Genomic DNA, 17047 nt, shown 5'->3' on the forward strand with positions numbered 1-17047 from the left:
ATATAGCTTGACAATTAAATATGTAATCTCAAAAATAGGAAAATTGTCACGTTATTTAATGTTCACATCATTCTATTTACTCCATAGACACATATGATTTTTCCATTTCATTTTTTGTATTTAACCTGCATTATTTACCCAGAAAAATAACTGCAGATTTCAATTCAAGAAATGTCCATTGCAATAGGCTGAATGCACCGAATGGAGATATTTGAAAGTTTTTTTTTTTGTTTGGTTGTTGTTGTTGACTACTGTCTTCAATATTATTACTGAATACCTAACTAACAAAAACAGTGCATATACAGCGTTATTACTTTTACAAGAAACCCTTGACCTTCGACCTCTCTGGCTGTTCAGACGCGTCCAATGAGAGCGCTTGTTATTGGCAGGCCGGATCTATGTCGGAAGGGAGAAGGTGACATTTTACAAGAGCGGCGCTTTTTCAAGGGTGAAAACCAGGAGAAAAGCAGGAGGAATCGGCGCGAAAGTCCGACAGCATGTCCTCCCTGGTTAGGGCTGCCAGTGTGATCCGAGCCGGGACGCGGCTGCTGCGGAACGGAACCCAGCAAGTGGGCATCAGGAGGTGAGGTTAATTCAGAAACACGGCTGTGGATATCTCTTAAAAGACAACGATCGTCATTATTATTACTACTACACCTTATTATTCATTGCGATCGGAGAAACACTTTGATCTCTGCTGTATTTTTGTATTCGTTAAAAAGATTGAATCTGATGTCGTTTCACCCTGACGCTGTGTCGCGATTTCAGTCAAGGTTCACGTACTCGCTGATTTCAGTGTCGGAAACCGGGTGCATTGGTATGAATGATCCACGTTTTAAAACGGACGAGAATCTATAAAGTGTTTCACAAGAAATTGTCGTGACCTGGGGAAATGAAAACAATAGTTTGCAGTAACCATTGCTTTAACTGACCCGTAGGTGGCGCACAAGCTGTCAGTATTGTTTAACTATCTTCACATTTTAACCATGGTTTATGTAAATATGGTTGATCATCCCATTTAAAATGTACAGTATATTAGCAAAATATTGCAGTGGAGAAAAAAAAGTAATGACGTGTTTGGAGGGGTCAGCTTTATGGATGTATTGATCTGTCAAAAGGACTGCTATGCCTGCATGAAAGTTGCTAGTGAGGCTGATGTCAAGACTTTAAGGCTGATTTTATATGCTTTTATATTTAAAAGCACTGTCTCTCACTCCAGCTCTGTGCCTGCTATGTCTATAGACTGGCAACAATTGTTTTTTTTTCCTCAATGAGGCTGAGCACCTGCCCTTTTAATATATATGCATTGCAAATTATAACCCTATCCAAAAGATCACAGCGAGTATTGGCAGGTATAGACATATAGTACATGTAGTAAGCTAAATTAAACTGAAAGTTGCCAATCAATATATTTAGGCAAGGGATATCAGGCCTGCTGCACAGTTACTGTTTAAGACTACATTTTGCTGTATGTGAGGACTTTAACAATGAAATGAAGTGCAATAGGCCACCTTGAATGATTTAAAACAATTCCTAACAATGGTAGGGCTGCAACAAACTACTATTTTGATAATTGATTAATCTGTTGATGACTACTTTGATTAATCGGATAAAAAATAATTCCAGCATTAAATGCAAGTGTTTTATTAAAAAAAAAAAAAACAGAAGTGTGTAATGCTCTATTTAAAACAACTTGAGATGGCATAGAAAACGTGCAAAAATAAATGGCTTTATTGCATATAGTGTATATATTAACAAGTGTTTTTACATTGATCTTAAAACACAAAGGTGTTTTACTCTAGTTTGGTAGGTGCTAAACTGTTTTGATAATGAAAAATAAAGTAAACATTAAATTCAGTGTTTGCAGGCTTTTCTACATCATATAGCTTCCACGGCAGTCCAATACTGGACTATGGAGGTAGATATTTTTTTTCTGAAATGAGAGACAAGAGTATGCATAGTAGCACAATATTCATATTTACATGCACACTGGATGATGCATCCTGTCTTCGAGTGCGTGAAAAGAGAAAAACACGAGTGTGTGCATCTTCCCTGTCCCACCTGTGTTAAAAATGACATGGATCAATGAAACACGAGAGGAAGACGTGGATTGGTGGAAAAGCTTATGATCTGCCTGTCTAACCACGAATAATTTACAACAGAGCAAATGTATTGAGCGACAATGTGGCAAGCTATCACGCAGGAGCTGGGCATGAATGGTACTGACTGTCTGATGTAGCTAGAATTCTAGAAAGTGGTTAAGCACAGATAAACAACAATGTGACTTAAATTATTAACAAAGATCTGCACTTTCAAATAAATAGTTTAACATTGAAACATGCACTCTGCTTTTGTGTCTTTATGGTGAGGTGTAGTTTATGTGCAATATATTTTTTAACATCTTTTTAAAAACGATGCAAATGCTGCTTATTTCTTCAGCAGCAGCCAAACTCGAAACAAAACCCAAACATTTTCCATTTGTTTTCCACGGCTGTGCAACGCACTTCCAGAGGCTCTGAGATGTGCCCCTACACATGCTAGTTTAAAGAAATGTCTTAAAGATTACCTTTTAAAATAAGTTTTTAAGGATCTGTGTTAGTTGCAAGTTTTAATACCCTCCTTTATTGCCTATCCTGCTTGTTTTCTGGCTTACTTTTTACTGTGTCTGGTTTGACTCTTGCTTGGGTGTAAACAATGGTACCGCAAAGTATGTTATCATAAGCAGATCTCTGTAGCACTAAGGACAGAGTACCAGATGATTAATGTACTTATTGGGTTCCCCCCCTTAACTTCTTTGTTCATTTTACGTTCAGTGTATTGACAAGAATGATCAGTACACATTGCCAATCTCAGCCGTTTGGCTTCTAAATGCAGGCACATGTGTATCTATGCTGTGTGTATCAGTGCAGACAATTGTTCTCCCACTGACTGTGATCCACACATGTGTCTGCAGGGCGGGGGGTGGCGTTCACATCGAGGCCCAGTACAGACAGTACCCTCAGCTCACCAAGAGCCAGAAGTTCCAAGCAGAGCTGCTCAGCGGGTTCATGTGGTTCTGGATCCTGTGGCACTTTTGGCACGACCCCGATGCAGTGTTGGTGAGTGACCCGGTTCTGTGTCAAAACCCTGCTCATCTTTTTTCTTTGTTTCCCCGCCCTTGTTTAGGCCTACATACTTCATGAACACTGTAATTGGAAATCACCTGAAGCATTTTAAGGGGGGTTTAATTAAAATGTATTTTGTAGGACTGCAGTGATCCTATGGTACATGATATCATGGTATATATCGCTATATTTCAAAGCCCTTTTTTATATTCGTGAATGGTGAAGTATAGAAACTTGCATAATAGGAGATAGTGTGATCAATAGTGTGTCTGTTAATACAGTTTGTCTGTGTATTTACACCTTATTAAACCATTGCTTTTTAGGGTCACTTCCCCTGGCCTGATGCCTCTCAGTGGACTGATGAGGAATTAGGAATCCCACCAGAGGAGGAGTAATGTAACCCATGATGATGGTTGAGAAGGTAAATAATTAATACATTATATAAATCTTTTTTTGGTTTTAGGGAAGCTACTTACAGAATAGCAATGGCTTCTTGGTCAAAGACACACTTATCAAAATCAGTGGTCTGAAATCTCATCCTCAAGTGGGAAGGCAATGGCAGGTGTCTGGCAAATTAACAAAGGTGTAACAGTTATCCAGTCTCCTGAACCCCATCCCATTCAAGAGTGGCCTGACAACCATAAAACCCAGGTTTGCTTCTGTCAGGAAGGTTTTTCAATTAATTTGATTTACTGAATTTATAGACCACTTTCAGTATTTTGTTTCCCCGTTCACAATTCCTTTAACATGCACTGTAATATAAATCTTGTCTGGGAATCTGAAAATGGAGGGATAAAATCTGAGTGTCATTTGATTTCCAGAATAAAACATGCCAACTGTTCACTTATCTAGTCAGTCAGATAATCCTTACAGCTAGTTGTAGGATATGATTCTCTTAAGAACTGGGCTCTGGATGTATTGAACTTAACTGAAGAGTATCTCTTCATTCTTCCATACTTCTTGTGTAAATACCCTTATTTGCAAGGTGGTATTCTACTGCTACCACATTACTTTAACTGTTGTGTGGGTGACTATCTATTGTTCATACTTTTCTTTCTATTCCAAAAAACTAACTTTTGCAATGCTATAGATTGTTATACTGTCTTCAAATCAGTTTTTCATGCTTTATATTTCAGCTATCTCAACCGTGGGACACTTTGCTGCCGAAGGGAGATGAGTGAATCTCTGGTTGCACCATCTGCGAGTCTTCTGTATTGTATATAAGATAATAAATGTGTTAATCACAACTTGGAATCTCCTGTCTTTTGTCAGAGGAGTTACAGGCTGCACAAACAGTTATATTCTTTAACAGTTGTATTGATATTTATATTGTGTGTATGCTCAAAAGGGACAGGAAGCCAGGAATACTAAGAAATCTTTTTAATATTTACAGGCCATTTTCAAATACAGAAAAATCAAAGTATTCCAAGATGCATTGCAATGAGTAACAAAGTCACAATATCTAAAACATTTGTTTTTCAAACCAAATATGAAAATACCTTTTAAACATCCAATTTTAGAAAACCATAAAACAAAGAAAAAAGATACACCATGACCATCAATACTTAACACAAAAGAATGCATTAAAAGTGATCTAAAAACAAATTAAAAAAAGCCAAATAAATACTGTACAATTCATAGTACTGCATAATACATACCCCGCCTGCAGGCCAGTCATTGATGTACATAGTTTACCGACAGATAAATGACCGAGAATATTATTTGAATGCAATAATTGAGAAATAAAATTAGTGTTTAGTGAAAATGTAGGTTTAAAGTTAGAAGACAAACTCAAGCAATGTGATTAACACATTTAAAAACACTTAAACCAGCTTAAAGGTAAGGGGAAACTGAAATCAAACTCAGTTTTTTGCATCAAGCTTTTGTTTCATATAGCTAGCATACACTAAGCAGTGGAATCACTTCAATCCCTCCAGGCTGGGAGCATAGATTGATAGCCCTGACAGCCACAACAGGGATCAATGAGAGCTGACAGTATGGCAAGTCATGCTAGTAGGTGCCTTTCAAAGAAGGAACTCTATTTTTGCCTAGTAAATGGGTCATTCAAAAGCCTCTGACAAACTTGAGCTTGGGTGAAATTAGTGCAATACGACTTAGAAGGTAGCAACCACAGAGGTCTGGGTATACACTCGACATTTCTTGCATCAGAAGGGGATCTTCAGAAACACATGGGCACTCATCCCTGTCAACTGAAAGGTTGTGAAAAAAGGGCATTGTTAAAACTCAGATTGGTTGAATATTTATAGCAGAATGGAGAGTTCTCAAAAGCAGCCAGGTCCATCACTGCCGTCCTGTATACGAAGAAGGAATGCCACCAAACCCCGCTTTATTCAGTCTTGAGAGAAGTCTCACCAGATCAGTGAGCACTTTGAAATGAGCACAAATTCATGTAAAAGGGAGTCTCCCGCTATAAGAATTCCTGTTCACAATTCAGATGAACACAAATTAATTCCCAAAAGGAGTGTGGCCAAGGAAATTAAAACTGGGATCAAGAGGAAATTAAACTAGATTTCATTGAGTCTAAATTGAATATGATTAATGATAACCAAAGTGAAAATGCCATCTGATTTGATCAACTGAATTACTCCCCCTGCAGCAGTATAACCACGCACGTCATCAAGAATGGAAACCTGATAAATACCTTCGAATTGAATACAATTTGATGCACTAGAAACTGGTGTTCAGAGGGTCCAATAGGAAAATGGACCCTTCATTGCATTTCCACAAAATCAAATCCTCCTGAAAACTGATTAAGTGGTACTGCTGTAAGCATTTAAGAGCACAGACCAACAAGCAACCACCTTCTCCCAGCCACTGTACTCTTGACATGGATCTCATAGTTTTGCTGTAGAATAGTTATTTTCATTCTTTAACCAAACTGCCCCAGTCTCAATGGGTTACCAGGTTAAAAGAGTGCCTAGAATACAGAGATATTACCTTCAGTATTGCCCCAAACAGTCAAATCCTTTCTTACAAATTAGAGACCAAGCTGTTTCCCTAAAACCCACTAAGTATTGAAAACTTGCATATGTTTATTCCTTTTAAATGGTCATCCTGTAGTGACCTCTATTGCCAATTGGATGTGAATATATTAAATTAAAAAAAAGAACAGAACACCAAAGTAAAGCGAGGTCAGTAAAGTCATGATGAAAAAGTAGGTTGACTAGCCTTCAGAGTTACACTGTATGAATGAATTCAATGCTAGTGAATATGACTGTCTTCCCATCCTACCGATGACATTTTTCTTCAACACAATACTAACAATCCCTGAGAAAGACCTACCCCTCCCTATACCCTGGTGCTATTAAAAGCCTGGAAAGAAAAGAAACATTGATTAAGGCGTGTCATCACCCTGAAATCAGCATGGATTGGGCTACCATTACAGGACCTAATCGCACGCTTGAGACAGAATACCTGGGTTCAACACACGACTACAATGCAGTTCCAAATTTGCAACCTTGAATGCAAAACAATAAAACAACAAAAACATCCAAATGAATAGCATAATGCGCTGAAGGACTAGCTTATGAAAAACAGTGGAAGAGCAGAGGCTAAAATATGATGCAGAAAGAAATAAATACAAATCCCTGTGTATATACTCTTGATTCACAAAGATACTGTGTGGCCCAAGAGAAAAGTCAGCTGAAGTTTGCAGACTTTATTCATTTAAAAATACATTTGTAATGCAATATAATGCTTTGTCGTGAAATATTTAGATCAGTAGCCATGACAGAGGACAAATGTATACTCCGCTAATAGTGCAATGTGTTTAGTATCCTATCCAATCTGACTCTGAACTACTGTAAGACTTTGCTTAGAAAATTGCTTGTAATTCAGTTCTTTTCCAACATGTATTAGTATAACTTTTGCATCACGTGTTACAGGCTGGTGAAGTGATTTATATTATGTAGACAGACACAGATCATAACCTGTTTGCTGCCCAAGCAGGAAAACAGACATGACCGTAATTTGGCCAACGAAAAGCTCATGAGTGAAATTCCAAATATGACTTATCTTAAAACATGAGCTACTGAAAGATTACACAGTTAAAAACAGAAATAAAATATTGAGCAGATCCAATGTTTGCATCTTCAGTGTAGATTGAGTTTATATACAAGTCCCAAAGTTCAGCTGCACTTTAATCAGGTTGGGTATGAATGCATAAAGACTGAATCAAAATTCTTTCATTTTCTACCACAAACCCAAAACACAAAAAAGGCTTCACATTGAATTCAAATGAAAGAACCAAAGTAACATCATGAGTCACCTCACCTTAATAAATACTTAATTCAAAAGCTATCGAAATGTCAAAAACAAACATTAAAACAAACACCAAAGTAAAAAATTAAAAATAAAACTGACTGAAATAAATTAACCAGAAAATGATTGTGTAATTTCTCCCTATATAATCTAATGCTTTAGGCAAAAGTAAACCTTTTTTGCTACTTTAGAAATCCAACTTTATGACAGCAGCACTTCCAGACACTTCTGGCTTCCACACTAAAGGAAAAGGTTGGTCATTTTTAAGGATGGGACTTGTGCTACTAATATTAAAAAAAAAAAAAAAAATGCCCCCAAACTATTCCCGCATATTTAAAAAGCTGGGGGGATTTGGTAAAACAAAACATTTCTGGGACTGAAATAAAACTCCCGTTGTAAAACAGTCGGAGCTGTGTCAGGTTTTATGACCTGCAGCCTCTTGTACAAATTGTTTAGCTGATGGAGAAAAGCAAATCTGAATAAATCAATATTTGAACGTCATACTTGGTAATGCAAATAAGTTAAAATAAGGTTATTGGCGTATATACAAGAGTCTGTAACTTAAAAGAACTGGAAAAGCTCAAATTGAGAGTTATTTCCATACAGTAATTTTAATTGTGCAATTTCTTCTTATAAAATGTCAATTTTATGACTTGTAGGAAACGAAAATACATTTACAAATTCATCAGGCAATTATTGTATATATATTTATACGGTATGGCTTATTTCTTTCTTTTCTTAAATATTTTATAAACAACCCCCCCTACACCCCAATTCCTAAATATACAGTTACAGGAAGTGTGTTAACGTATTAAAGCATTACGCAGGTGGGTCAATTTGAGGAGGGAGGAAACTCGGATTTGACGGTTTTGAAGACGAAGACGGTCATTGTTACGGTAAATTGCTTAAAAAATGGGCAACAGGGGTGAATTTGGCGGTTGTGTGAAGGGAAGGAAACTGGAGCCCTGGAAGTGCTTTGTTTTCCTGTCACGTCACCTGCTCTACACTCTCTTTATTGCTGGTTTGAAGGTAAAGGAGGGCAAAGGAATTGGAGACAATTAACACAGCACCATTCTAATAAAGCTCTTCACCTCACAGTCACAGACAGGGGCACCATTTCATACCCAAGACTGCCGTGTCAGGTGACAGCCAACACCCTCCGTCTCGGGAAATGGTTTTCGGAGGACGCGAAACAGCCCACCACTATGATTGGATGAGTATTGCAGTTTTGCAGAGAAAAACAGCCTCAACTTTTTCTTGGCCATTGTTGTTGTTGTTCTTCGCTCTCCCCTCCAGCACTCACCACAATGAGACGTAGTAGTCTAAAGCCAAAAGTACTAGACTAGAATGCTAGGATGTGGCATCAATACATAGTTGGCAATTGAAGGATGGGACAAGGGGCTGGGGGGTGGGGGGGGGTCCATCTTCTGTAGCATATTCCCAATTTCAGTTGAAGCTCATTTCCCGATTCAGTCAAAAGCCGGTAGCTGCTGATCCAACACACTCGCTTCCAACTGGACCAATGTGTTAGATCCCCCCCGCTTTCTTCTTGACTCCAAAGCGTCTCCCACAGTACAGGTGCTGCTGAAGACTCCACGCGCTCCCCCGTGTCTTTTTCTTGTCTCCATTTTTCCGTTTTTATTCCGTGTCTGCTCAGACGTGTGTAGTGTGTAGCCGTGCGCTCGCGAGTGAAATTCGGATACCCTGTCACCTAAAGTTGCACAGTGATCATGTAGTGTAAAAGGCCATTCCTCTTTTGTGCCCCAGGCAGTGATTCTACAGCACAAGCATGTCTCTCAACAAAAGGACAGAGAAACCCAGAGGGCAACTCTGGACTTCCCCACCCCCTCCTCCGCCTCCTCGCACAGACTGGAAACAACAGTGTCTTTACTTTTTTTTTTCTCTCTCTCTCTACTTCTCCCCCCCACCCCACCCACCCCCCTCCCAAGTCCCTTCCGCTCACTGCTACACAAAGAAGCGTCCGTGTCGGTTCAGCTTGAGGATTTTCCCCAGTCTCTGTTTTGCGGTGGCCATGCCTTTCTTCGGACGCTTGCCTGCAAAGAAAAAAGGGAGGAGCATTGAAATCACAGGAGAGCGAGTGTGAAAGAACAGGTCTGCTATACTAAAACAAGCAATTACTGTATGGCTGGACTGTGGAGAACTACAGTAGCACCACAATCTTATTTAATCCAGGTGCACTAATGCCGTTATAGCATATGTTCAGGAAATGGGTTTATAAAAATAGAACTGCATCGATTTCTCATTTAAGAACCTCTTAAATTGTGTCTGTTGTAGAATCTTAACCTCTCCCTTTGTCTCCTGACAGAGTAGAGAACCAAAGGAGAAGAAAAACAAATCGCTGTTCGTCTGCCTTACCCTTTGTGGCCTGGTTGCTGATGGGTGGGGGGTTTGAGGCAGGCCTCTTAGAGGGGTGCAGGGGGGGCGACAGGGAGGTCTCGCTGTACTGGAACTCGGCCCCCAGGCTGCTCTCCTCCCGCAGGGGGCTGGAGGGGCCCAGGGAGTGCCGGTGGTTGGCCCAGGCGTCGCTGCTGCTGCTGTTGCTGTTGCTGCTCTCGCTGTCCATGAAGTTCTTGTTCTCCTGGATCCTCTGGCTCAGCTCAGCCGTGCATTCCTTCCTCAGGTGCTTCTGCACCTTCATCTCACCCTGCCGGGAAAGACACAAGAGTGGTGAGGAGAGCGGGACAGTGTTTGAGGGGTTCTGTTGTTCAGCGGCTTCCTCCATTTCTAAACCTGTTCTGTTTGGGATGTGAAAACTGCTTAGTTAGGATATGGTCGCTTTCCAAAACTCAGTTTCATTTTTGAGAGTGTGAGAGCCAGAACACTGGGCAGGACAATGCCCACTGATCAGGATTCAGGCTTACCTGGTGGCTGAGTCTGGAGGTGGTATCAAAACCACCTGGGCTCTCCTCTCCAGACACAGGCTCTCCACCACCTGTGAAGGATAACAGGAGAAGAAAAATAATGAAACACAAATAATCAATATGTACACATACCTTAATGTTTCTCTTCACTACCCAAACAAGCAGGCCACCTTTTCAGACTTCCGAGTCTTCAGAATTTGCAAACAACTTCATGCCTCACTCTCAACAAACATATGCATATGAAGAGAAGATAAATAGAGAGACACGTACCGCAGTCTTCTGTCCTGTGAGCTGGGCTTGACCACCACTGCTCCCCTGAGGAGTCCCATGGTTCCTGGGAGCACCTGCTGTCCTCCAGGTGATCGGGCATACACTGAGGGTACAGCAGCCCTGCCATTGACAGCATGCCCTGGATAGCTTCTTCTTCTGTGCTTGGCGAGGTAGGACGTGCTCTGCAAAATCACAAGACTCGTTCATTCCAATCATCTTAAGGAAAACCGCTAAAAGAGATTTAGGCCAGAGCTTAAGTGTAACCCGCTCATGCAATTAAATACAAGTGACTGGGCATACATTATTAAGCTAAATATGAATACCGTTTGAGTGGCTTCTCTTGGTCGCTGAGTCTCTGGCTGGCCTGGTACAGGTCCATAATGCCCCCTGAGCCTCTCTTGGCCTTGCTCTTCGAGGAAACCTGCTTGTCGTCTTCCTCCGAGCTACCCGACTCTTCCTCAGAAGAATCCTTTTGCTGGGTGGTAGGAAAAAAAAATGACAAAAAAAGCCATAATTCAACCATTCTGAAGTACACTCTTTAATTAAGGTCTTTTCTTGTTATCTGCAAACCTAGACCTGTCACACAGCATGCACAACAACCATGTTTTCCTTGATTGACTGGCTTACATAACACAGCTATGTTACAGAACAAGTGTACCAAGTATTCTGGATTTTGGAGGGTGTGTCTTGGAGGGCAAGTCCAAACGAAAAGGGACTTGTATCACAACTGACTAGAATCAGAAACCCAAACACTTTCTTGACAGTAGGAGGAAGGGAACTAATAATATCCATTATGAAAATTTGTCATGATCTTAAATATTTTTATATGCCTATTCCCCAAGCAGTTCAGTCTTGAGAAAACATGCAGTAAATGTGGATAAGAAACCAGGGGTCTACCTGTGTAGTGCAACTGTCTTCAGACTCTGCTTCCGAGTCGGAAACGTCAGAGTGTCCTGATGCTCCATTCCTGAGTTCAGATTTCACACTTTCAAAAAACACTGTCAAAGAAAAAAAGAATAAATAAACAAGCAAGGTCAGAGTCTTATAGCTTACATACGCATGTTAAGAACCGTCTAACTAAACTAGAATTGTACGTTTTAAATGCAAGTAAGAATTTGATTGTGATGTGCACCTAATACAACATTACATCACTGATTTGTTTCATATAACAAGAGAGCTGATCAAAAATGATCAAAATCTCTGTAACTGGAATATTTCAGTGAACCGGTCAACATTGATTAGACTCACCCTTGAGCTAGACACTTATTTTTGGACAGAAAAAGACCAACTCTACATGGAAGAAGCCCATCGATGCACAGCTAGTGACAGTGGTAGCTGCTGCCAGCAGGATAGCTAAGAAAAACCCATCTCTGTGGCTCTGAGTTTTATTTTTATTTTGTTTCCCGATGGGCAGTCTTGTCAAATTTAAAGCGAGTGGTGAAGCCCACACGTGAGCCAACTTACTGTTAAGAGGGTTCGGTTTCTCATTTGTTTCCATGGCGCTCTCCTGCCCTGACCCCTCCGAGCTCTCCTTCTTGACCTTGACTTTGCCGGCCTCGTTTGACTGTCCTGAGCTGCCATTCCTGTCAGCATCACTCGGACTCCTGTCTGACATCTGCCTTTCATCTCTGCACAGAAACACACACACCGCTTAGCCAGTGCAATAAGAGCAAACCTCCTCTGCTCATTTACTTTTTGTGCAGGAACACTAATCAGTGCTGGAGTTATTCTAAAATTCATTTTGGCTTTGTTGACCACAAAAAAAAGTGTCTGTAGCCTACAAATACCTTTGGTGCATCCTGGAAGTTAATTGGATTAACACATATCTAATTACAGATTTAACATTGCTGGGAACAAACACAAATCACACAATAATATGAACAATTAAGAAGACCGATGAGTGTAATTAACCTGGTGTGAAATGTGTGAACAGGATCTGTGACTCACAAAGCCGACGAATTATGCCCAGAAGGGTTCAATTAAATCAAATTACACCCCTTTTCCACCCACACATGGTAATTAGTCTTTGACAGAGGTAAGAGCTTCTTCCTCACCTGACAATCCTGCCATTGGAGAGCACCAAGCGCAGGTTGTTGTTGAAGTTCTTGCGATCAGACACAGAAGATGAGGTATGGAAGATCTTGTGAAATTTTCCGTTCATCCTAGCGCTATACTCTGCATCCTAAAAGGTGCAGAGTTTTTAATACAAAAAAATAAAAAACAGGACTGTACTGCACTGTAGTCCTACTGGTTTACTATGAATAACATATGTCTAAAAGTCCTAATTTTAAAGAACAGAATTGGGCCACTCCAACTGATACATAAAACATTACCACATTTATCAGGGAAACAAGTAATACATATTTTAATTATTCAGGTTCAGAGAAACTGCATTTTTTAAAGGTCAGGAGCTGGTTGCACAAAAGGTCTTGCATGCTTTTAAGTCTTAGACTTAAATTTACTAGGTACATTAATACATTTTAAGTTAAACAGTCTTCTTCAAAAACTCAGACAGGAGATTTTTCCTTTTTCCTATTAAAATCTCTGTTACAGTGTGCACTACGGCATTCACGTTATCTGTGATTTCATCCCAGGTTTGATTTCTGTCAGCATTTTTAGGGAAACCCCTAACTTCTACAAAATTACCTGCTTTCTTATCCATTAACCATGGCAAGTTTTTCATCTTCAGTAAAACTGATATTTAACTTTACAAACAGCATCTTATTTATATATTTATTTAAAAATATTCTTCACAAAACAAGAATAGGACCAGACTTTGGTGCTCAGATGGTTTCATCTTATTCAGCCTAGAGAGAAGGAACTGCCTTGAACACAACTAAGTGGAGAAAAACGAGCATGGCTGCAGTTTGTACAATGCACAGGACATTAATTCTCATACCTCCTCCCAGGGGGCCACCTCCAGCCGCCGCAGCACCTCCCTGGTGTGCAGCTCCAGGATGTCCAGGTTGGAGGGGGTCTTGGTGCCGTGATCTCGCAGCCGCCGGGCATTCCTGCGTGCCTGGGAGCCCTTCTCCATCGTCGACCGTGTCATGGGGCACGAGCTCCCCAGTCCCTGAGATTTAATTGGCTTGCTACCACTCTGCTCCTCCTGTCGAACAGACACACAGATCAGAAACGCCCATCGAGAGCCACCATACACGACTTTCCCAAGCTAAGCTCATACACAGGTTCTGGCAAAGAAACCTCAAAATAGTGGATCAGGAACAGAGATTTGAGATTCGACCTGTATTTAATGGCTTATTCACTTTGATTGATGATGCAGTAATTCCGTGCATACATCTCTAGTGTCACAAGTTCCGGGGGGGGGGGGGAAATGCCAGTCAAAGAACAGCCCTGACATGGTCTGGGGTATAAAAAGCAACCAGAAGAATTCAGGAATTGATTGGGAGGGCAAAATGAATCATGGGAAGATTGGTGCCGATTATGTAAGCACTGTAGCAAACCATGGTGTGTGTGCTGTATTCATAATGACTTGGCTCCGTGCCAAGCATGTGGAGCTGGTTATATAATATTCAGATGGCTGGTAAATATTTGCCAACCAGGCAATAACCAGAGCCACACTGCAATTAGTATGCAAAAAGGAGGGCAAACCATCCAAATGATGAATAAAAGTTAGTAAATAAAGCCATTATGAACTCTCATTGAAGTGTATGCAGTACACATACATGGGTCTCGAGGGGTTATGCTGGTCTTACCTCCTGGTAGCGGATTTCCTTAGCAAGTTCTTTAATGAGATGGTTGGGCCGGATATGGTCGGGTACTTCGCTAGCTGGTTCTGTAGCCTGCAGACACAAACCGAAGCAAGACGGTGAACAGCTTGTAATGCTGGGCAGCTTTACTTCCCATCAAGGCCTTCCCGTGTTGCACAAATACCACAGCAAACACACCAGTCACTGGAGATGGGAATGGGTCAGAATGTGAATGTCAGTTTCCAGTCTACCAAAGTGTGAATGGGAGGTACCCAGTGCAGTAACTCACCTCTCTCTTTAGCCAGGATTTCAGTGCAGTTGTTAAAGCTTTCACACCCTCCATCAAGTAGACAGGGGGCTGGCAGTTGTCCTCTTTCAGCTCTGGAAGATCAGAAAAATAAAACCTCTCTCAGTTGTTTCCTGTTATTGTTAAAACTATAACATGTATCCAAAAGTTTGCCATTCGTTCATAACATATAAAAAGGATAAGCTAACAAACACTAAATACTATGTAAATGTATTCACCCCCCACTCCCCTAAAGACGTGGTATTCATGTGATAATGCTCTAAGCATTATGAATGGCATTTCACCCAGAGGCAGCTGTATTCATTGGGCGATTATTGATTAACTTTGGGATTCGTAGTGTTGTCAACAGTAAAGAACCTCGTCAAGTTGAATATTGTTTTTTTTTTTTTTTACCTTTGAGGGTCTCCAGCAGATTCTTGGCCACATACCAGCAGATAGCCTCGAAGTAGGGAAATTTAAAGAGATCAGGAGTCTTTAACCGCCTCTCCATTTCATAACACCTGCCAGGAGAAATGGGTGGGGGGGGGGACACACAAATGGACTGAGGGTCAGATTTCAGAGCTTGATCATAAAAGGTATATAAAACATACCAGTGGGAAAAAAAAATTTTGATGGCGAACCAGTTGCTTTTCGCCAGCTTACCTGAGCTGCATGCCTATATTAAGGTTGTGTAGGAAGTTTCCACCAAAAGCCATGCAGTCTTGAGAGGTGAGAACAGCATGGATCCAACCTGTTAAAACAAACATTAATTACTATATTGCCACACGCTTAGGAGTCAAGAGGATAGCGGACCACAAACATATGTACCAGGTGTTCGTTCAATCTTATATATATATATATATATATATATATATATATATATATATAAATATAATTTATTTCAAGCAGATTATCATTTTAGTTCACTTTTGCTGCCTAGAGATCATTCTATCCCTGTACACACTGTGCTCCCTTGGTCCATAAAGGATTTAAATGAACAGCTGCAGTTGTACTGATGCTACACAGACATCAATAGCATGGAGACGCTTGGGGGTGAATCCACCTCAGAGAGGCAACAACCCCCTACCCCCCCCTCCCCTTCCATTCCTTCCATCCGGGAAAGCCAAAGACAAGGCCAGAGGGATAATGCTCGAGCTGGTGCGAGTTCCTCCCAGGATATCAGTGCTCTCCAAATTCCACAGGAAGAGAAAGAGAACCTGCCCAGACTCAGAGACTGGAGAGAGGAAGTCATCTTCCCAGTCTCTGGTGCTCAGACATTGGACACCACAAAAAAAGAGAAGTCGAGTGGTGCGGTCGAAGGGCAGTTCAGTCTGATAGAAGTGAATCAAGGCACCAACTGTAATGCTTAAAAAACCTAACAGGACAGGAAAGTCTGGCCACTTTGGGTGGAACACTTCCAAATGTCTTGTACGGTGGAAAAATATATTTATAAATTGGTTCTATATGTGGCAGAGACATCATAAAACCTAATGAATGTTTCTGTTGCAAAGTTCAACAATAATCTGGTCTCAGCACAGAGGGGACTGTTGACTCCAGGGATGAATGCCAGGGTGGTGCACACGTTCCTGCCCATTCATTTGCACTGCACTGGGAGTCAAGTGTGCAGTGCAATGGCAGTGCTCCTGCAATGTAATTACGAAGGATACCAGGAGTAGTGTCTACTTGATTTGTAGTTTTGTACCAAATAATGATCCTTCAAAAATAGCCAGTTCTGAGGAGTAGGAAAACATCTTTGCTGCTGAATAAAAACAATGTCCTGGTTTTGAAGGGTAGGATAACTGATCCATGAGAAACTAAGGCAGTGTAACAGTAACATATCATGATATGCAACAAATTATTTTTACACCGTTTATGAATTCAATTTACTAAAAGGATATGTACCATATTATTGCTCTGCTGTGGAAAATCACTAACAATCCTCAGTCCCTTGCCTGTTATACATTCAAAACAGATGTTTTTCGGTTTCTTGAGTGTGATAATAAGCAAAAAACTATAATACATATATTGACATGAACAAACAGCCCTCTGAAAATGCAACATTTTAGGAAACGGTTACATGACACCACAGCAAAGCAAGGATGACAAAAAAGCGCAACAACACAGTATGTCTTATTATAGTGCAGACAATAACAGCAAATCCAATTTATAGTTTGGGGTGAAATTAGATTTTTTTTTAGATTTTTAGTCATATCACTTTTGCTTGGATAGAACAACAAGAAATTATTTAAATAATTACAGTATTAATATTGCAAGTGTATTATTAGTAATAGGGGTATTAGCATAACCAAGCATAAAGTTGTATTTTTGAAAGTGCGTTTTAAATAATTAAAAATGAAATATTAACATGTCAAAACATCAATAAATATTGCGATCACTAATAATAATCAAAACCTAATGTGGCGTCATGTAAAAAAGGTTTGTTTCACCTGAACAATTAGTAGATTAACTGATCCGAGAATTATCTAGCATTTGCATTTCACTCTGCTAAGAGAT

At 40.3% G+C, this 17047-nt stretch overlaps 2 protein-coding genes across 2 annotated transcripts in view; one reads left to right on the plus strand and one right to left on the minus strand.

Moving 5' to 3' along the window:
• Positions 1-378: 378 nt before the first annotated feature.
• Positions 379-4351, plus strand: ndufb2 (NADH:ubiquinone oxidoreductase subunit B2). Its single transcript, XM_066724411.1, has 4 exons — positions 379-583; positions 2954-3098; positions 3428-3525; positions 4241-4351. Exons 1-3 carry the CDS (start codon positions 498-500, stop codon positions 3497-3499), a joined length of 303 nt encoding a protein of 100 aa, XP_066580508.1. The 5' UTR covers positions 379-497; the 3' UTR covers positions 3500-3525; positions 4241-4351.
• Positions 4352-9314: 4963 nt separating this feature from the next.
• kdm7ab (lysine (K)-specific demethylase 7Ab) overlaps positions 9315-17047 on the minus strand; it is a 31122-nt gene continuing 23389 nt past the window's right edge. The window contains exons 8-20 of the mRNA XM_066724412.1: positions 15197-15284; positions 14948-15054; positions 14537-14628; positions 14254-14340; positions 13437-13646; positions 12592-12719; positions 12002-12165; positions 11435-11535; positions 10861-11012; positions 10538-10719; positions 10268-10338; positions 9762-10050; positions 9315-9439 (exon numbers count right to left, since the gene is read on the minus strand). Coding sequence (XP_066580509.1) covers positions 9351-9439; positions 9762-10050; positions 10268-10338; positions 10538-10719; positions 10861-11012; positions 11435-11535; positions 12002-12165; positions 12592-12719; positions 13437-13646; positions 14254-14340; positions 14537-14628; positions 14948-15054; positions 15197-15284 — 1760 coding nt within the window. The 3' untranslated portion in view covers positions 9315-9350. The remainder of the gene's footprint in view (positions 9440-9761; positions 10051-10267; positions 10339-10537; positions 10720-10860; positions 11013-11434; positions 11536-12001; positions 12166-12591; positions 12720-13436; positions 13647-14253; positions 14341-14536; positions 14629-14947; positions 15055-15196; positions 15285-17047) is intronic.

The sequence above is a fragment of the Amia ocellicauda genome, chromosome 15 (assembly GCF_036373705.1).
Source record: "Amia ocellicauda isolate fAmiCal2 chromosome 15, fAmiCal2.hap1, whole genome shotgun sequence".
In the NCBI taxonomy this organism is placed as follows: Eukaryota; Metazoa; Chordata; class Actinopteri; order Amiiformes; family Amiidae; genus Amia; species Amia ocellicauda.